This window comes from Periophthalmus magnuspinnatus, chromosome 23, assembly GCF_009829125.3.
Source record: "Periophthalmus magnuspinnatus isolate fPerMag1 chromosome 23, fPerMag1.2.pri, whole genome shotgun sequence".
In the NCBI taxonomy this organism is placed as follows: Eukaryota; Metazoa; Chordata; class Actinopteri; order Gobiiformes; family Gobiidae; genus Periophthalmus; species Periophthalmus magnuspinnatus.
The window spans coordinates 12,262,498-12,284,082 of NC_047148.1; the positions used below are offsets into that span (position 1 = coordinate 12,262,498).

The 21,585-nt window shown below is 38.7% G+C and overlaps 3 protein-coding genes across 3 annotated transcripts; 2 read left to right on the forward strand and 1 right to left on the reverse strand.

The window, feature by feature from the left end:
* The first annotated feature begins 779 nt into the window (after positions 1 to 779).
* ndufb2 (NADH:ubiquinone oxidoreductase subunit B2) lies at positions 780 to 1,984 on the forward strand. The gene is made up of 4 exons (XM_033989169.2): positions 780 to 977; positions 1,094 to 1,238; positions 1,324 to 1,409; positions 1,881 to 1,984. Exons 1-3 carry the CDS (start codon positions 892 to 894, stop codon positions 1,399 to 1,401), a joined length of 309 nt encoding a protein of 102 aa, XP_033845060.1. The 5' UTR covers positions 780 to 891; the 3' UTR covers positions 1,402 to 1,409; positions 1,881 to 1,984.
* kdm7aa (lysine (K)-specific demethylase 7Aa) lies at positions 1,975 to 16,644 on the reverse strand. Its single transcript, XM_033989168.2, has 18 exons — positions 16,519 to 16,644; positions 9,602 to 9,687; positions 8,838 to 8,955; positions 8,591 to 8,751; positions 7,534 to 7,675; positions 7,253 to 7,439; positions 7,004 to 7,166; positions 6,390 to 6,477; positions 6,129 to 6,235; positions 5,963 to 6,054; positions 5,768 to 5,854; positions 5,419 to 5,670; positions 5,208 to 5,332; positions 5,013 to 5,107; positions 4,841 to 4,932; positions 4,573 to 4,709; positions 4,133 to 4,482; positions 1,975 to 4,052 (listed from the first exon to the last, which is right to left on the reverse strand). Exons 1-18 carry the CDS (start codon positions 16,614 to 16,616, stop codon positions 3,964 to 3,966), a joined length of 2,469 nt encoding a protein of 822 aa, XP_033845059.1. The 5' UTR covers positions 16,617 to 16,644; the 3' UTR covers positions 1,975 to 3,963.
* Positions 16,645 to 17,846: 1,202 nt separating this feature from the next.
* Positions 17,847 to 21,569, forward strand: LOC117391639 (endoplasmic reticulum-Golgi intermediate compartment protein 2-like). The gene is made up of 14 exons (XM_033989494.2): positions 17,847 to 18,019; positions 18,656 to 18,771; positions 18,857 to 18,965; positions 19,036 to 19,082; positions 19,169 to 19,236; positions 19,309 to 19,349; positions 19,449 to 19,550; positions 19,653 to 19,748; positions 19,834 to 19,889; positions 20,045 to 20,143; positions 20,213 to 20,310; positions 20,382 to 20,544; positions 20,635 to 20,714; positions 20,790 to 21,569. Exons 2-14 carry the CDS (start codon positions 18,666 to 18,668, stop codon positions 20,859 to 20,861), a joined length of 1,137 nt encoding a protein of 378 aa, XP_033845385.1. The 5' UTR covers positions 17,847 to 18,019; positions 18,656 to 18,665; the 3' UTR covers positions 20,862 to 21,569.
* Positions 21,570 to 21,585: the final 16 nt, after the last annotated feature.

The window sequence follows — 21,585 nt, forward strand, 5'->3', positions numbered from 1 at the left end:
AGATGAACTTAATCGACTTGGAACAAGATGGCGCCGAACTACATCCATGATTTTCAGCCGATCTTTTCTGGGTGGCGTCATGCGCGCTCTCGTTTCAGTGTTATTTCCTGTTTTTGTTACATGCCAAGATGACAATCACTTTTATAGTCTAGCTAACTTATGTTCTGTTTTGATGGCTCGCACAAGGGCGTATATGTGCACAATATTTGTTTTTGTCATTCCTCTTTTATTGAAAGCCTTAGTTTAGCCTTAGAAAGATTAGATTAGGCAAAGCATAGGCCTATAGTTTCAAGAGTTGCTGTTATGGCATTTGTAATTACCATATGTACATAATGGCACAGAAGGTATGGGGAATAATAAACAAAAAGATGGTTTCTTATTAGTGCGTAGCTGCTGCAATTTATAAGGCAAATTATGATCTAATGGGGCTCTGCCGCCACCTGGTGGTTCATCTTTACGGTATCATTTGCCAGGTAGTTTGTTCTAAAGGTGCGCGCAAGCTTGAATTTAGTGAGCCAACAAAGTGACTGTACTGCATAACACTCATGATAACACTACAATACAATTAAACAAACATAAATACATAGCAAGACTTTTATTTGTCTCCAAACCCTTTATTGTTTATTGATCATTATTGTTTAGTGGTTTTTGTATGTATAATTGTGCACATTAACCATCAACAAGCAATAATTAGGTCTAATATTAAGCGTTAATCAAAGTCTACTGTAGCCAATCAACGCGAAGAAATAACATAGGTCATTTTTGGCCTGTCCAATCACATCAACTGTTCTTACAAGGTCCCCTAATGACAAGGGAGAAGGTGACATTTCAGCGGATAGACCATTGCACAAAAATCACTCGAAAAAGACTGTATTTTCGCTCGAAGTGAAAATGTTTTATTTAAGAAGGGCAGTAGGAATTTTACGGACTAGTTCAAGGCTGCTTAGACGAGGTCCACAACGTACAACGACGAGAAAGTAAGTCAAGACACTGTTAGCATGTAGCTAGGGAAACAGACAAGGGGATAGTACATAATAGTAAGAACAAATGTGTTGTACCTTGCTTATCTGTATAATATCTCATCTGTTTTTAGTGGTAGTGGCGGACCGCATATTGAACCACAGTACAGACAGTATCCACAGATAACCAAGAAACAGAAATTTGAGTCCGAGTTGATCAGCGGTGCTATGTGGTTTTGGATACTTTGGCATTGCTGGCACGACCCTGACGCAGTGTTGGTGTGTACAACTGTTTGCATCTTATGTGTACATTTATTATAAACACTGTTGAATTCTATCGTGTCCGGTCGTTTTATCGCAACAGGGTCATTTCCCATGGCCTGACGCGTCCGAGTGGACTGACGAGGAACTGGGTATCCCACCTGATGATGAGGAGGAATGAGACTCATGGTATGGGAATTACATTCAGTTTATTGAATGTAACTTTTAATTTATAGGTTTTAATCAACAAAAAGATAACATTCAATGGTCCACTCTGTAACTTTTCTGGTGGAGGCTCAACGCCTGCTTTTGTCCATGGTGATATTGCTTTTCCTAGTTTGTTAGATAGTATGATATTAAACATATCTTGCTTTTATTCAGTTTATTTTATTGGTCGAAAGTACCTTAAATGCCTTACTGTAATTTAACTAATCTCTCCACAGACTTCACCTGTAACTTGGCTTGATGCTGTCATCTTGTCTCCATGAAGTTAAATAAGTTTAATGCCTTACCCTGGAACATACCAGGCAGAACAATAGCATCTTCATGTAGACAAGTTGGCATCAGAAAAGTAGTGATTTATAAAGATATTTTGCCCCTTCATTTGTTACAGTACAGAAAGTGTTTTCACCGTTTATCATTCCATTTTCTTTCTTGCAGAACGTGAATCAAGTCCGTAAAGAAACTGAAGTGTTCTGAACGCCACGTGTACATAAAACTAATAAATTATCTTGTGTAAAATAAAGACTTCATGTTTGAAGTAAAGTTCTTTACATTTTCAAATTTTATTTACACGCATTATTTGAAATGTAGAAACAAAATGCAATGCCTGAACAGTGTCACAGTTAGCCAGTGTATATTCTTAAACCAAAAGCTATTAACAAAACTATTGCATAACATAGCACCAACATTTGACAAGAAAGCTTAATACAAACGCAAAAGGAGAAAGGTGGTAGCTTAGTAAACAGTGCCTGTGGCTCAGCTCTTGTTTTCAATGAATAGACATGCAGAGTAGGAAGTGGATGTGTAGTGTGAAAAGGAGAGAAGTGTGTAAAAAGGTAAATTGATCAGTCCCATGCTGCTGAGCAGGGCAAGTCTCATGCTGCTTACTCATCTCTAAGCCACTTGGCATCAGTTTGCCTGGGATATACTTATGAGTTAATGCAACTCAAGTGTAAGGAAGAATAAGCTAAACATCAAAATATATCAAATACATGTTACTGATGAAAATACAGATATTCAAAATGCATAATTACTGATCAATGGAAAGCTTGAGTCCTTAACATAAACATGGAATAGTCCCCAATTTAAAAAAGCTGCTCAAAGTGAATTGTTCCAATGGGAAATACTGAGAGGGTCTTTGCCCCCATGATGTGGCTGGTTGTTAATCAAAGTTCATGTCCATGGCATCATACCCTGAGGTTGAAGATCTGCACTTCTTTATCAAGAGTCAAGACACACACCCCACTTTCAGCACTGGCATTATCAAAAACAAAAACATTCATTCAAAATTTCCCCAGTCGTTCAATTCGGACATTAACTACTTTGGATTAACCACAGTGGCTCAGAATTTTTTTTTTGCTAAATGTCAAGTGGCACTAAGTTAAGAAAGCTGAGGTGTAAATATACATTTACATTATTCCGGTTTGCACTCAACACAAACACAGCCAGATAGCAGTGACTAAAGAGAGAAACAACATAAAGAACCTATTAATGTGACAGAGTAGAAGTAATTCAAGACTTGAAATCACTCAACAAAAGGTGTTCACTTTAAATCTAAACATACACATTTAGAAAAGGTTTAAAACACCTCAGAATTGGTTTGGGTCAAAATATAATAAAATCTGTTTCCATAATAAATACATCATTCAGAATTTTTAGAAATAACAAATACAAAAAAACAATATCACAGGAAAAAAATAAATTAAAAGAATTTCTGCAAGTAATTTTCAGGTCTAAATACTCACAATTCTCTAAAAAAAAAAAAAAAAAAAAATCACTGAAAAGACAGCATCAGATTTCTTTTTGCTGAAATAATCTGCACAGACTTGCTGCCTCTAAATGACAGTGCATTTTTAGATTCTTTGCACCCAGTTTTACAAGTCTGTAATACGCTCACTTAAATTTTACAAATAAAGACGGCAACCAAGTGCTGCTCAAGTCTTCTCCTCCAAGTCATTATTGCTGGTGTGATTGATAAAAAGGGAGACAAAGACTGAAAAGGACAAAGCATGAACAAAATAAAAATAAGCACCATTTAATCAGTGACCAGTTCCGGCCTCATCTTTAGCACCGTCTGAAACACGCAACTAATGTACCCTTTTGGCTTCTGCATGCCTTTGACCCATAATCCTCCATTCATTGTGTGCTGCAGAATGAAAATTAGAAACCCAAGTATTGGCATTAAGGTTGTTGATGTCTTGTGGTCCTCTGCAAGAACAAGCAGCGCTGAGGATTTTGAAAAACTTTGTCCACTCTAATGCCCTCTCAAGTTTCAGCCTGTAGCAAAATGTCTTCAAATTAAGAATCTTCTATTTTTATAGTGTGCTTCTAGCAAAGTCGTGCATTTGCTCTTTTCAATTACAATACCCTGTCTCCAGCATGCACCAAAGTTGAACTTTTCAAATTCTTTCAATTGTGGTCACCAGGCAGTGTCTTTCTTTGCATCAGACAAAAGTAATCTGTAACAAACAAGTTTTATTTTTTCAAGAATAGTCCTCTTCTCACTTCACTCAAATGAGAGTTATACAAAGACCCTGCTGTGTCTGTTCAGTTTTAAAATCTTGCCCAGTCTCTGCTTGGCTGTAGCCATTCCCTTTTTCGGCCTTTTACCTGAAAGAGAATGAATGTTATTAGCTTTAGTACTTAACAAATGATTGTGCGTTAGACAAAGCATAGGGGAGATGACAAACCTTTAGTAGCCTGATTGCTTATGGGTGGGGGGTTTGGTGCTTGTCTTTTGGAGGGATGCAGAGGGGGAGACATGGAAGGATCACAGTACTGGTACTCCATTTCTGGGCTGGGCAGCCCCTGATTGTCCCAGGCCTCACTGCTGCTGTTTCCTTGGCTGTCGATAGGGCTCTTGTTTCCCTGGAGATGGTGCTGCTCCAAGTTCCTCTGATGGAGCGGTGAGTGCTGACTCGGACTGGACCACCACGGCTCTTGGGACAGCTCCACCTTCTCTGTCTTAGAGCACAGGAGACCGGCCATAGACAGCATCCCCTGAATGGCTTCTTCTGTGCTGGGTGAGGTAGGATGTTCTCTACAAAAGGGAAATCATAATTTTCTCAGGCTGCTATAGAAACACCAAACAAGGTACAATACAGACTCTTACGTCTGATTAGTTACTCACCGTTTGAGTGGTCTGTGTTGATGCCTGAGGTTTTGATTGGACTGGTCCATCTTCTGTTCAAGTGAGGTTTGAACCTCATCCTCTGGGGAACTGTCTGTATCCTCATCAGAAGAGGATAGTGGCGACACTTTACGATGCTTTGTAAAAAGCAAAACACAAACGCATTGATAAACCAAGTAACAGAAATAGACAATTCATCTACAGGTTGGTCTAAGATCTACCAATCACCAGAAATTACAAGTAGTATTAAATAGTAAATACTATTTACCCGTGTACGTAAGTCACTGTCGGACTCCACATCTGACACACTTGAGTGTCCCGAAGCTTCTTCCCTGAGGTTTGTTTTGTCTTCCAGATCATCTGACCAAAAAGTCAAGTTTAGTATTGGATGTATTTTATGTTGTACATACTGGTTTAACATATTGTGTGTGGTGACTTACTATGAAGTGTATTTTTATTACTAGAGTTGTAATTTGCTTGGCTTTGGCCAAATGAAGTTTCACCCTCTGTTTTGACTGGGCTGCTCCCTGGTCTTCTGCAATATGAAAACAGACTAGTTATTAGCTAATAATACTCTTTTGGTATATGTGTGAGTACTACAGTGACACTCATTTCAATAAAAAAAGAAACATTACCTGATTATTCTCCCATTAACAAACATTAGCCGCAAGTGATTATTGTCCAATGACTCTGCAGCTGCTGCCGAGGCAGTTGAAACCTTGTTGAGCTTTCCATGAACCTTAGCACAGAATGCTGCATCCTATGAGAAAAATATATATTTTTTGTTTTGCGTTTTTTTTCTAGTCTAGATTGACTAAAATATTAGGTAACAGGTACAAGACTTACCTCTTCAAGAGGGCCTACTTCCAGTCTCTTGAGCACCTCCCTTGTGTGCTGTTCCAAGATGTCTAAGTTGGAGGGCATCTTTGGGGCCTGCCGCTGCTGCTCTCTCAGCCGCCTCGCCGCTCTTCTGGCACGTCGGGCCTGGCATAGCCTCTCTAGTGTGGAGCGAGTTGCTGGACAACTGTTTGATCCAGATACCACTCCACAAGCACTTCCCTGAGATTTCACTGGCTTATTACCAATAACTGGTTCCTCCTGTTTGTGAAAATATACTTAAGTACAGGTTCAGGACATTTATATCCCTGAATACTGACTGCTTAAAGCAATGGCTGCCATCTTTTTCAGGACATACCTCAAGGTGACGTATTTCCTTGGTCAGCTCTTTAATGAGGTTGTGAGGCCTGATATTGTCCGGTACTTCACTAGAGGGCTCTGTCACCTAAACAACAGAGTAATGTCCATACTTTAAGCAGGGAGCCATAGAAGTACACACATCTAACTAATGATTGCTTTGTCTGAAACTGAAAAGCAACAGGGATGTACTAACCTCTCGTTTCAACCAGGTCTTTAGTGCACCAATTAAAGCCTTGACTCCATCTACCAGATAGTTTGGTGGTGGACAATTGTCTTCTCTGAGCTCTGAGGAAATCAAAATATATTATTGAACTTTTTTTTTCCCCCATTCATATTTCCATGATCAAACCAAAACATACCTCTAAGAGTTTCTAGCAGATTCTTTGCCACATACCAACAGATGGCCTCAAAATATGGAAATTTGAAAAGGTCTGGTGTTTTTAGCCGCCGTTCCATTTCATAACACCTGTAAAATAATAGTTATGTATTTTAAGTTAGGAATTGTAAAAAAAAAAAAAAAAAAAAAAAAAAAAAAAAAAAGAAACTACATTTTATAATGAAAACCTATAAATAAAATACAAAAAACTGTACATTGCGTTGTATTATTGTAGTCTACTTACCTGAGCTGCATGCCAATATTAAGATTGTGAAGGAAATTTCCTCCAAATGCCATGCAGTCCTGAGAGGTGAGAACAGCATGGATCCAGCCTGTAGGGGGCGGCAAAACCAAACATATGACACAGATTAGTGTCAAATGTTTCACAAAGACAAAGGCAAGATTTAGTTTCAACAATTCCACAATCAATTACAGTCACTGATCCACTACATACCAGCAATAACATGAATAGTAACCCCACAAAAAACCCTGATACGATAGGGAGTAACAGTAACAAGTAAAACAACCCTTTTATCTCAAAATGAGAAAAAGCAGAGGCCAGTGGGGAATGAGAATTGGACGGACGGCTCTGATAAAGCCTTGGCTGACTTCCCCCTCTTTAAAATCCCATCCCTCCACACCCTAAGAGCCAAAGGATCTCTAACAAAGATGCTATAGCCTGCTGAGAAAAGAATGGCATCTAGAACGATTCAGGCTTTGTCCACCAAGTTTCAGGGGCATTGCAAAGTTCACATGGAGACAATCCAAAGGATTAAGTGCTTATAATGGGTTTCTCCTCTGATTTACCGACACCATAACACCTGAATAAAACAACACGACATGTTCAAATAGACCAACCTGTGGGGATGAGCAGGGTCGTTCCTTGGGGCACAACACACTTGTAACATTTGTCCACTTTGTCCCCAAAAAACACCTCACTCTGATTGGGCGAGGAGCTCCATGTTTCGTATAGTGCAAGGTTATCCAATGTGGGTTTAATCAAATAAAATATTTTTTCACCCTAGAGAGCAAAAAATAATAATAATTATTATTATTATTAGACAAACTGTGAAGTTATCAGTCACTCATTGCTTTATAAACACTCACCCAGAGAACATGGTACCAGACAGAGGTGCCCCCAAAGTCTATGTGGAAGTCCGTGTAGCTGTCTTTGACTCCCATGAGACAGTACTTCTGCACAAAAGGTTTGGGAAAGAAGGAGTCGTCAGGCCAGTAGTTCTCTACCCAGGACATTTTCTGGGCTACATCAGGGACCTCCACCAACTTCGACATCCTGCAGAGAAAAATGAAGACAATGTTACTGACTGATGTTTGGTTTGTACACAAATATAATATTTGTTTATCCATTAAACACATTTATAACCTACTTTGTGTCTGAGAACTCCAGGCTGATAAGGTTCAGGACCTTAGGTTTATGGGGATTTGTGTAATACTTGATAAACTCGCTGAGCTTCATCTTGCTGTCTGCCTGTCGCGCTACATCAATCACATCAATAACTTTGTCCCCACCTGTTATACAAAAAAAAAATGTTTTTATTAATTCACTCACCAAATATGGTGAGCATGGGCATTGGAATGGTTCTAAATATCCAGTCCAGAACATAGTTGTAGTCAAAGTATTCAGGGCGTCAATGAGGACAAAGGAAAAAGGGTCCACATATTACATTTACAGTGTTGTTGAAAACATAGTTGAAAACAACAGTTCAAAGGAGTGAGTTAGCACTTATCACACCAGGGTAAGGAGCAGCACACAGCTGGTTGTTGCATTTTCCCTGCACCCTCCCAAACACCTTTTATTGCCCAAGTGTTTCCTCTCACTCCTTCACTCTGAGCCCAGCTGGCCAGCATCTGATGACAACCAACAGCTGGACTCGGAGAGGGTTCAAACACAACTTACAGCATGCGGACATTACTCTACCCAATGTACCCAAAAACGTTAGTAAAATCTTTTCCAAAATAAGGACTCCCTGTGATTCAGTGCAATAACAGACCCATCTAGCCCATTGTGTCCCAATTGTAAGAAATGTAACTTGATACGCATTCTGTCCCTGGTTACAACACCTGTTTGAGAGTTAACATTCAATAGGACAGGACATCACAGATCGAGATAAAGTGAGAAAGACAGGGTGTAATGTGAACATGATGATAAAAACACCAGTGGGTTTGATAATGGGCTTGTAATTGGAGCTGGCTAGTGGCAGTCCATTTCAATATGAGGCCTCCTGGTCTTCAAGAGGGCAATGAAAACCCAGCCATCCCTCGTTTAGAAGTCACTCAGCCGTGCCCTGTGCCTGATAAGTGGGTCAAAACCCTGTGAACGTGGAAGCTTGTTCATATTGACACACAGATGGAGCCTGCTCAGATATGGCAACTTAAATGACAGTTTTTGCTTAGCATTCACCCATTTGTGACAGTAGGACTCACCCACATACTCCTCCACATCTTTAACAGAGAACGTAGTTGGAGGTAGTTTAAGGCCCAAACCCTCCATCTCTGTGACAGCGATGGGGTATTTAAAGCCATGCCTCTCCAGGTAGCGTGGGGTCACCTGCTCGCCCTTCATCCGCAACATAATTTCTTCACCACTAAAAAGGAAAAAAGAACAATTTATACATTTGAAACATAAACTTCCTCAATGTTGTTTATTTATTTTTTTAAATGCAAAATGTACCTAGCAAAGGCCCTGTTCTGCAGCTCCTTGACAAACACTGGTGTGCCTGCTTGCACTGGTTTTGTTCCATCGTTTGGCTCTGTGTAATCATGTCTGTGCCAGTTGTTGCGCTTTTTCACTGCACACATAAGTACAATAATTATATATTAGAATCAAAAACATTCAGTTATTAATACCTTAAGAATCACCAGTAACAAAATATGACAATATATGACCACATTTAAACTTCAAAGTTCAATATTTATTGCAATTTCTGTGAAGGCTCATGGGATAACAACTGCTACTTTTCCTATAAAATTGGCAAGCCTTTTGTGGAAAAGTATTTAATAACAGTATTTTTTTCATGCTGGTTACACTGAATCCTGCTCTCTGCAGCAGAAAAAGGCATTATTTGCCTTCAAGTTTATACTTAGATATATTAGTCAAACCTGCTCATGAAAAGTAAATAATTTCACATACAACTTTTCTATAAGACACAGAGGTTTGACCAATTGAGGAGGACAGCCCCCAACTCCATTGAATTAGTTTGTTAATGTGTGCCCTGGGGGCTCTGGGGTCAACCTGTCCCCTTCCCCCACAAACTACAACAGACGCCAGAAAGAGACTATTCCCCCAAGATGAGTTTGACTGCCCAGAAGAGAACTCATAGTAACATGTCATTAAGTGAGTACTACTATGGAACAGTACATTCATTACAGAATAGGAGGAGCAAGAGTATTACAGCTTTAAATAAAAGTGATGATGTAGCAAGCGACATAACTTACTTAAGGAGGGTCCGTGTAAAACATCACAGTTGGGACAATGGTAAACGTCAATGTCCACTGCCTGATGCTCTTCCACCTGCACACAGCTGACAACAGAAGACGCACCAAATGAAAATTAATCTTTTTCTGGTATTTAGTATTAAACTATACATGTGTAGATCATGATTTTACATTTTGTTAATTGTAAACCACAATATTGATTTAAATCTTCTTAATAACTCCTGTTCATCTTTGCAAAACTGATTCTCTATTGCTGGCCCCATCTCTTTATAGTGATGTTGATGTTGAAAAATTGCTACATGACATTTTTGAAACCTACATGCATGATCTGTAGTCTCATTCATTAGTCACATTTACATAATATGTCCTCTTTAACATTGAGATTGACTTGGAATGAAAGTTTTTTTCCCCCCAAAACATTTAACTGTTGGAATACATTTGTTGCAGAAAAGGCCCTGCCCTCAAAATGTGTTACTCAATAGTTCAGTGTTTAGCTCTTGCCACAGTTAATTCACATGCATTGCATTCTTTGTGGCATACCAGAGCTCTAATGCATGGCCCGAACAAAAATGACTAGACTTAGTATTTAACCAATAAAGATCATAAAGTCAAATCACAAATGCATTTCACTTGTATTAGCACAACCTTTTGTGCAGTAATTCCCATTAAAATGAGTGCATGTAACAATGTCAACTACCCAATATATGGTGCTTCCCATTAATATAGAAGACGGTGGCACATAGTCTACTATTCTTCTCTATAATAAAAGTACCTGGGCACTGGTATAAAAATCACACTTTGGTGCTTACTGTATAACCATTAACATTTAAAAACAACTGCATCACTTTAAATCAAGTTGTTTAAGGTTAAATAATGACAATGAACAAGATATATACTCCACGAATTGTATGAAAATTATTCCAATAAAATTATATGTTATATGTTTTTTTCAAATCCATTAGTAACTGAAAACCTGAAAACCAAATGCAAGTTTTCAGTTGATGCCATAAAGAGAATGTACTTAAAGAAGATGCAGAGCTGAATACTTTTTTTCGCTTTGATCTGAGGAGATGGCAGGAAACTGTAAAGGAAATAAAGCCGTGGGTCATTAACTCATCAGGAAGTGTGAGGCTCGTGTGAATACTGTGACCATAACAGCCCCACTGAGCTGCCCGGCCCTGTCTGCATTTAACTGCACAGACATCATTAGTTATATATTTATTTCGTTAATAGTTTAAGTGCAGATGTTTTTTAATGTGATACAGCAAGTGCTATGGTTGGCACCCTTCATCATTTGGTTTCAGATGGCTAGTAAAAATGTACTAAAGGTAAACTATGCAACTTGTCTGATGGAGGGTCAGATGCTTTGACTAAAATGTTCCACAGTATGGTATTAAAGTTCTCAGTCTATATGGAGAAAAGCAGATGACAGCCAAGATGCAGCTCAGATCTGTGGAGAGGCAATCCTGCTCACAGTAAGAATGCTTTTCAAAGTATTTTAAGAAATAAAAAACACATATAATTGAATAAAGGTATGGAAGATAAGTTAAAGCTATACTGTGGGACATTTCAGACAAAACAATAACATAATCTATGGAGACAAACTTTTCAGGTGGATGCTTTACCAACTGCTTAACTTTTAAGGATTTCTTTAAATTTTGAATTTAACTTCAGTATGAGATTTACAATAAATTGCAACAAATCTGTTCATAAGGTGAGCTGACAAAAATACTGTGCTTTGACTGGCAGTGGCTCTAGCTCTGTATCACAATCAGTTGCACATGTGTCTAATGGGTGCTAGAGGGTCTAGGTCTGGGTGCTCCACATTCAAGAAAGCAGCCCCTGTGAGCCTGGCTGACCCTATGGTCCCCTCCATACGACACAGGCGCTCCGCCTCCTCCTTATGTAACAGTATGTTTGAAATGAGGGCACTGTGCCACAAACTCACTGCATGTATCACCTGCTTAACAGCAAAGATACACTGCAGTCGATAATAACAGGAAGAGTCCAAAGATCTGATCCAAACAAGGCCCCGATTTCATTTGGGCGTTGCTCAGGAATGAAGATACATTGCATCACTACATATAGCTGTGCTGCTGGATTTAAACAGGCTGGAAATTATGCAACCTTTTTCTGGAAATCTAGAATGGATTGAACCCTTTGGCTGTCTGTGCAACTACTCAAATTATAATTCAGTCATTTTTAATCCTCAATGCTCAGCTCCTAAAACATAGCATGCTCAGACCAAGGGTAAAAAAACAACAACTTCTAGTTCAGGGGTAATTATTTTGCGCTCATCTGCAAACATATTATGTAGAAAGCCTAAAAGCTGGTGTTAGTTGTTTTTATTCATTTCATAGGCACAATAGTAAATGAACATCTAACTGTGATATCAATCCTTGTGACTATCTGCGATTTTGGCAATTTTGGCAAACACAAACACTTGGCAATTTTGGCAAACACAAACACTTTTAACGACCCACTCCTCCTATTGGTCAGCCTCCATCATATTCCGAACGAGTGACAAGTGAAACTAACCAATCACAGTGAAGTGCGGACTTTAAGAAGCAAGCGACTTTATTTACATTTTGAACTCAATATAATAGATACTATTTCCACATGAATGAATGTTGAAAATGTGAAAATTTGTCGCATTACTTTTTAGCATGTATTGCCCACCCCTGCCATTACCAAATACAGTTGAAACTCTGCCATATTATAGTGGTGTTTCTTTATGTCTCGTAATATCCTACTATATCCCTAGGCTGCGATGAGAACACTGCTCTGATCACCAACACAAACATCCGCAGTGAATGAGCATGTTTGGCTGCACTTCCTCCGTCCTGTACCAGAAGCTGTACTCATGTGAACTTTTGTGTGTGTGTGTGTGTGTGTATGTGTGTATGTGTGCGGTGGTGGGGTATTGTCCTCAGTGATCAGTGCACAAACACAAAGGCGAGAGGTGGACTCTGCCATTACTTTAAGCTTTAAATAAGTACTCTGCATGAGGCACGACACACCCCCATTAGAGAACTACAGGGCATCAAGTGTGGAGAGACTACAGAGAGGGAGGGCAGGGCAACACACCTGGCTGTCTTCTGGAAGGGCTGGAGGGTGTAGGAAAGTAGAAGAAATCATAATACCAATTGATCCAGGGATACCAATTAGGGCTAGGGCTTGTTTTAAAAATGATTGTCATACTTTATTATCCTGTTGTTTTTATGTGCTTTAAGTTTAACATGTTTGTCAATGTTGTGATTGAGACTAAACTATTGTCAATAACTTATCAATATGGTTCACTATCACTATAAGATTTGTTGCTCAGGAAGTATTCCAAGCATGTAGAGTTTTTGTGCTGAGGCCAGAATTCATGGCAATTTGTAGAACTTTTTAAACACAAATTGTACCAAAAATATATGAACAACGATGGCACAAGCACTATAACACATGGCAACATTGTAAATGTTTGCCTTATGTTATATAATTAGCACATTTGCTTACATTGTGGGAACTCACATAATATCAGTTATATTAAAACACAAATGTACATACTATTATTCATTTACTGGTCAAAAAAATTATATTCAAGGCTAATTTAGGACAACATGGGAAAACATGAACACAATCAGCCTTTTATTAAAAATGTCATAAGAAACACCATCATTTTTCTAGGAGAAAGAAACTCTTTGTTTTATTATTTTAAGTTTCGTTTGTTTCTATATTGATTATTGCGTTAACCAATATCGCAATATCAATATTTTTGAGATACTGTGCAGCTCTAGTAGACTGGGAACGTACAATTCAAGAGAAATGGACTGAAAATGCTTACGAGTTTGTGATACTAAAACAACAACAGTCAAAAGTAGTGACTCCACACCCCTGATTGCTCCTCAAAGGGGATAGACGTCTTTGCATTGTGGGGTAGTAAACAACAGAGAGGATCACTTAGTTTTTATGGGGCGTCAGGGAGCCCCAGGGGACGAATAAGCACTTAATAGTTTTAGGTTCAGGTCGAGTCGGCTCATGGCTGCTGAGACTGGGGCCCTGCTCACACATGTTTAGCGTAACTGTCCTTTCACAGCCTGAAGAATTCTGCAGAGTCATCACTTTTGGCAGCCTGAATTCTACAACTTATATATATATACATATATAATAATTATTACATGTTCCAACCAGTGCTTTACAGTTCTTGATTTCAGTTCAACTTTAAAACTAATACAGTAAATATAAATGTCTTAGATTAACACTGTTATAATTCAACTTGACTTGTGATCAATACAGTTGCTCTGATCAATATAGCTAAGCGATGCCAAAACCAATACACTTTCCTGTCCAGCTGCAGAAAGGATTGTATGTAAACCTCTCTTTTGTCCATGTAGTACATTTAACATATCAACAGACTGCAAAATGTGTCATTAATTAAGACGATCCAAAGACAACAATGGGACTGCGCACTAACATTATAGGCGCTTGAGTTAGAGCCATCCATCTGGCTTTAGTGTGCACTGGGCAGCACTGACGGATCATGCATTGAACTTGGGTCCGTTCACATCAATCACCTCCCCTGTCTCATCAGAGGGTCACCCCCACACACAGAGGCCTGCAGCAGACAGCAGGCACAGTCTGGGCCACGCAATGTGACAACAACCACAATTTACATCAAATCTGCAAACAATGCCTTTAAGGAGAACAGCAGGAAGGGAATATCTAAGGTGTAAGCAACGAGAGGGTAATCAACACTGGGCTGAATGATTATTATCCAATCTGCAGTCAACAATGATCAGATAAATGCCTGCTTCAACTAGATTATGTCAATAACACAATATTATACTCATTCAATAGCATTGTGCGTACCTGACCTTTACAACACAGCTATAAGATTGAAACTATTCAGTTATAAATAAATGACAAAATTAAAGTAAACACATCATGGGCTCAATATTGACATAACAACTGTTTAATACCACTGTTTGATTTGGAGATTAGAGGCCTGAAAATGATAGATCACTCAAAAGCTTTGAGAAAATATTTACAAACAAAATGTCTCTATCAAAGAGGAGTAGTATAGCACTTATACTGAGCCACTGTCAACAACAAAAGCACAATAATAGAAATGTACTCTAGGAGACGACCTATAAGCTTGAGCTGATATTTACTTTTTTTTTTACTAAATAAACTACTTTAAGTTTTTTTGGAAAAGAGCAGTGCACTAAATGTGCTATTGTGCATAAGAAGTTTGATTTAAACAGGGATACAACTGTACATAATTGCAATTCATTGGATATTGTTTTCATTATACTTTTCTAATGTGGAGCAGTGCACTGCATAGCTGAGTAACTGAGCATGACTGAGTTTATAATATTTTAAAATCATATGATTTAGGGGAAGCTATCAAAACCTGCTCAAAAAATAGCGACAGGGGTATCTCGCTCAACACACAATCAATTGATAAACAAGATAAATACTTAGAATATATAGAAATAAACCAAAGCATCCTTAGCATGCCGGCACACAGCCTGTGAGCTGAACCATTATCCATGTCCAAAGCATTTGCCTGTTTTCCTGGCCTGCCTCGTGGGAAAGAGGCTGGAAATGTCTGTTTTTGGAGCTGTGTATCTGCTTATTAGTCATCAAATGGGGAAGCTCCAGCATTTGTTCCTTTTCCTGTCGGCGCATGACACACAGCCAGTCTTTCCTGGCTCGAATATGCCACAAATTCTGGCTGCTAATTTTTGGCAGCAGACTGTGGTTATGCAATGGCTTCCGTCACTACAACATGAGCGAAACAGATGATTGTTCCTAAACAGTAACCATGGACATGCTCCCACACAATCTGACATCACCAACCTCCGACTACTCGTGTGACAACAAGAGTATGATCATGTGGCAAAATCATTGTCAGCACTTTCAAACATTATACTAATTTCCCAAAGTATAACAAAACATGCACAGCATTACAAGTTATTAACATTAACAGTAGAGGAAGGGTTTGTGAAAACGTGAAAGACACAGAATATGGTAAATTAACTGAGACTGCAATAAATATTACTAGTACTGTTACATTTCATTCATCAGTTCCCACAGCCAACGCTAGGGGTCCCTGGCCATGTGCTTTTTTTTTGCCAGAAAGGGGATTTAAATTTCTCAAGCTGTCACTCAAGCCAGGCCCTTGATATCTGAACATGGGACATCTTTTGTTATTCAATTAAGAACTTTAAATATAAACAACTACATAATAAATATACATACACAGTTTACAAAATAAAAAGTAGACCTTAAGTAGTAAAACGCAAATACAACAATGTAAAAGTGAACAAATGGCCTACAACCATAACATGGGGAAAAAAAACAATCATTGGATGACATCAGAATCTGGCAGTGTTTCCATTACCTCAAATAACCCAAACTACGACTCAAGCGGCAAGCTTGAACAAGGCTTGCTAAACATGCAGGTATTTCAAACATTTATATTTCAATACTGAATCGTACACGTAGCTAACTGAGATAAAAGTGAGTTAAAGTGCCAACACAGACTCGCACCTAAATCCACCATGACCCCCCTGAACTGCGCTCTGACTGACACGGCTCAGCCCTCACTAACGTGTATTTATTCATAAATATTGTTTACAAAGCTCTTGATTAATGGGTGCTCGTCAACAGCTAATCCGACTGCTGGAGATGTTTATGTTTTCAACTCAGTAAACACACGCTGGATTATGGTAAACCTCATTGCAGTCGACCTCACTTTCTTTAGTCTTGTCAATAGACGCTTTAAATCCCGTCGCCCACCGCTAGCTTGTTAGCCAGGTTAGCTGCTAGTCAACAACGCTAATATGCCGTCGCGTTTCCACTATAAACTTCGGCTGTTTCAGAGTTACAATAGACAGCGGCTTTAATGGACATATAGATCTACGTACCTGCCATGGAACCAGTCTTTACAGATGTCACACTCGATCATAAACCGGCTTACATCGTAGGGCTGCCGGCAGACACAGTACAGCGGGGCCGCCGCCATCTTCCTACTGTCCCCAAACAACGCAGGAATGAAGCGGGGCGGGGATTTAACCGGGTCTACGGAAAGGCCCGAAGCTCCGCCGAAAACATCCGAGAGCCCCCACCAGGCAATCCCACTCCTGACGTCACTTTATTCACATTTAATTCCATCTGGGTTTTGAGCGTGTGTGGGCCTCCAACAATGGGCTAACTATTACTCAACAAATGAATTACGTATTTCATCCACCACTGACTTTTTGAGTAGGACTCATACAGTCCATGATAGGACTACAACCTGTGAAATGCATAAAAAACTAGTATTAAGTATTTTTTCTTATATCGAACCAAGTAAGCAAAAAAGTTTGCTGACTGCAATAAAAATGTATTTTTTTATGCAATTCACGTTAATCATTCACCATGGATTCTAAAACAGGTAAAGCAGTTTAAGCCTATGTACATTTGATAGACCGCCTAGCACACTGAGAATATAAATAATGGGCCTGTATCATCCATGGAGTGGGTTGACAACAAAAATCAGATGAGGAATTAAGATTAGTCCATGATGCAGTCATAAGTGTGGTTCATGGCGACCCTTATACTGGCTACTATCATTTTAAATATTGATTAACTGACCATAAACAAACCACTAAACTCAACCATAGAACCCCTGGTATGTCTCTATGGGGCATGTCTGACATGCCCTACGTGCTTGTGTGTGGTGAATAGCAATGGGACTACCGACCTACAGCCTCCTGATCTGTGAGCTGACAGCACCCATCCCCCCACAATCCCATCTGTGCAGCTCTGCATAGGCAAACAGGCTTGGTGCATGCAGAGACGCACACCATTTAAAAGCACGTGCACGCAAGCATGTGATTCAAGGAGTCACATTCAAGGAGAGATTTTTTTTTTTATTAGGAAATTGATAAATATGATCAGTATTTAGTAGTAAATATGCCTTAAAGGCTTATATAACTCAATCAGCCCTAATTTGTGACCACTGCTAAATGCAGCATTAGTGCACTGTTTCATAAAATAAATATCACTTCAATGTAGGAGCAAAGGAATCACTTAAATTAAGTTGTTTAGTTGAGATGCTCTAAAATCTTAACTCATTAGGACAACAATGAGCCTGGCTCCCAGATGAATCATTGTCAATGTTATAGCGCCATCTGCTGACGACATCGCAGAGTCTATTATTGCGCGTTCACGGTGTCAAGAGCGCGCACCGTTCTTCTGTCAAAAGAAGGAAGTCCGCCCCCCGCCCGGGCTGGTGTTTGCCACGGTCCTACTGCCATGGACGACAGCGTGATGGACCCCACGGAATGAACCTGCGGTGTTCAGCTGTCTCTCACCGAAGACACTTGACACTTGATGGTTTCAAGAGAGGTTTCCTCTGGGTTTTAATTCGCCAAGTGGCAGACGGTACGGATATAATGGCAGGTTTTCACGATTATCTCTGGGAATGGTTGTATTACATTGTTATTTTAGCCCGTGGACATGATGTGACAGACATATAATGGTTTAGAGCACTGTTTCTATTAGATTTTTTTTGTTGAAACTTATATTTCAGTTATTTTCGCTCTTTGTGTGGTGAATATAATTGTTATTGCGTGCTATGGCGTATGTTTTATTTCTTCCCTGTTTTTCAATGGTAATATAATAAAAACATAGTTTTTACACTTTACTTACAGATCGATAACATAGGTTGCAGCTGCGCCTAGTTTACTGTGATGTACTTACCCATAGTCACTTATTGTCCCTAAATAATGGCTTGTTCGTAGTTCATTTATTTTTCTTACATCATCTTTAACGTAAGTGTTTGATTTTGTGCGTTATTGTATATTGTATTGTTATTTTGCTTTACTTATTTATTTATTTTTTTTTTTTACTGCTGCTGTCCCCCACACTTCGATGTTGCAAAACTGCAATCTCCCCATTGTGAGACAAATTAAAGTTCTCTTATTTTTGATTATAACTACGTTCTACGGAGAGCCTATTGATCTTTTTGCTACAGTGTAATACAATTTCTCTTTTCACTACATTACTCTCTTCTCTTAGTGATGTTAAAATGAGGCGCCTCTCCCGGAAGAAGGCCCTGAGCATAGTCAAAGAGTTGGACGCCTTCCCCAAAGTCTCTGAGAGTTATGTGGAGACTACAGCATCAGGAGGAACTGGTCAGTCATACTTGTTACTCCCATACTTTAACTACTGTTTACAACAATAACACAGATGTAATCATTGCTTTTTTATTTTCTGCAGTGTCACTTGTTGCTTTTACTGTCATGGCAGTTTTAGCTATTTTAGAGTTTTTTGTTTATCGAGACACATGGATGAAATATGAATATGAAGTTGACAAGGACTTTTCCAGGTTTGTTCAGAATTACAAACCATGTTTTAGTATTCACTCTAATATTTAAAATTTTGTATTTTGTTTCCAGTAAATTACGTATAAACATTGACATTACTGTTGCCATGAGATGTCAGCGTGAGTATCCACGTCTTAAAGGAAATAAAATATATAAACTTGAGTTTTTACATAATTTTTACATTTATGTTTTTTTATCAATACAGAGGTGGGTGCTGACATTTTAGACCTAGCTGAAACAATGATTACCTCCAATGAGCTGCAGTATGAGCCTGTAAGTATTGTACCACCTTAAAGATTGCTACATAGTTTCAATCTTCAAATTCTGTTATTTTTGTCATTTTAGGTTGTTTTTGACCTTAGCCCACAACAAAGACTGTGGCAAAGGTAAGAAGTAACAGTTCCATTCGAGATTGTCTTTATTAGCTGAATCTTGTTTGTCCAGATTCCAGTCAAGCTCAGAGCAGGTCATGTTTTTGCTTCCAGGGCATTGCTTCATGTTCAGAGTCGTCTGAGAGAGGAACACGCTCTGCAAGAAGTGCTTTACAAAACTCTGATGAAAGGAGCCCCTACTGCTCTCCCTCCAAGGTCAGTCACATTAGTCCTACCAGTGAAATAAATTGTTGTTAATAAAGGCCTAAAATGCCAATACATTTTAAACTCTGTTTTATAAGTATGGCATTTCTTTAGGGAGGATGCTGCCACAGAACCTCATAATGCTTGCAGGATACATGGATATGTTTATGTGAACAAAGTGGCTGGAAACTTTCATATCACTGTAGGAAAGTAAGGAACTCATTGACTTAAGTACATAATATATTGCTATGTAATTTCATCAATATAACATTTGAAATAAACCTCTGTCCTACAGGCCCATTCACCATCCACAAGGGCATGCACACATAGCTGCTTTTGTGAGCCATGAGAGTAAGCAACTGTAATGTATTTATTTATTTTTATTTTAATGCCAATGTCATGCTAGTTTATTTCCATGATAAATACATGCATGCATGTTAATTAATTGGTAGCTTGTAATACACTTGTATCTGAATGCAATATTCACATAATCTTTCTATTTCAAGTGTACAACTTCTCTCATCGAATCGACCATTTATCCTTTGGCGAGATGATACCAGGTGTGATCAATCCTCTAGATGGCACTGAGAAAATCACCTCCAGCAGTAAGCCTCCTTTGCTAAATTAAGCTACAAGAAATATATAGTTTAAATTTGTGTGCATTTCTTTTATAGATAGCCAGATGTTTCAATACTTCATCACTGTGGTTCCTACCAAACTCCACACTTATAAGATATCGGCAGACACACACCAGTTTTCTGTAACAGAAAGAGTGAGTATTTATAATATACAACACAAGTTCTCTGTATATACTTGGTAGGCATTTTTAACATATCTTTTTAGGAGCGTGTGATAAACCATGCAGCAGGAAGCCATGGTGTATCTGGCATCTTTGTTAAGTACGATACAAGCTCTTTGATGGTGACAGTCAGGGAACAGCACATGCCCCTGTGGCAGTTCCTAGTGCGACTTTGTGGTATTATTGGAGGCATTTTCTCCACAACAGGCAAGTTCAACACAAGACTAAAAATAGAACCCCTGCTGATTACAAGGAAATGTCAAACTAATTTATCTTGCCTAACATATATCCACACAGGCATGCTCCATGGGCTGGTTGGCTTCTTTTTTGACATTATCTGCTGTCGCTTCAGATTGGGAGTCTATAGGGAAAGAGAGGTATTTGCCAACATAAAACAGCATAAAAAATACATCAATAAAAATGTGACGTCTGATCTTTTTCTGGTTATGCAGGTGCAAAATGAGATGAACAATGTAAACCATCATCAAACACCACTGTTGGCCGACCAGGTTCTTGAAGAATAAACTGTATGACTATTTTCATTAGTTTATATGATTACTTTGGTGTTTCTACTGAAAAATCAACCAAGATTACTGTAAGTTCAAGAGTTATTTATCATTAAATCAGCTTTTGACAGCATCAATTTGTCATGAAACCTTTTTGTGAAAGTTTAATTGTGTATAAAAGCAGTTGTCCACTTAAAAGTTTTGTGTAGGTAATCAAAATGCTTTTTCACTTTTTCACTGCAACACAAAGCAGACTCCTTTTTATTTTATTTTCCTTTATTTCTGATGTACCAAGCAGAATTTACTCAAATTTCAGAGCAGGAAATAAAGGCAAGACATTTTCCAAATGACATTACAAAATAAAAGCTGAACTCATTGGCTAAATGTTGGAATATGCACATAGTAGTATTAGCCCTGGAGTGAGCTAAGTGCAATTTGATTTGGTTTATAACAGAGAAAATAATTTGTGAATGGGACACAAAATTAGCAACATTTAAATTTGTGACAATATTGTCATATTAGCCCTGTAGCTCTGCAAGCTCATGTACAACCAAACTGCTGCCACACAGAAACCCTATGGTTAATCACACAGGTTTGCATAAACATTTAGAACCTCTTTCTCCAGTGAAGGCTCCGGTCATTCACCTGTATTCACCTGCAATAGTCACAAGACACAAATAACACTGTATACTATTCTTGACTGAGTGATGTGTTAGACCATGAGTAACAACTCAAAATAGTT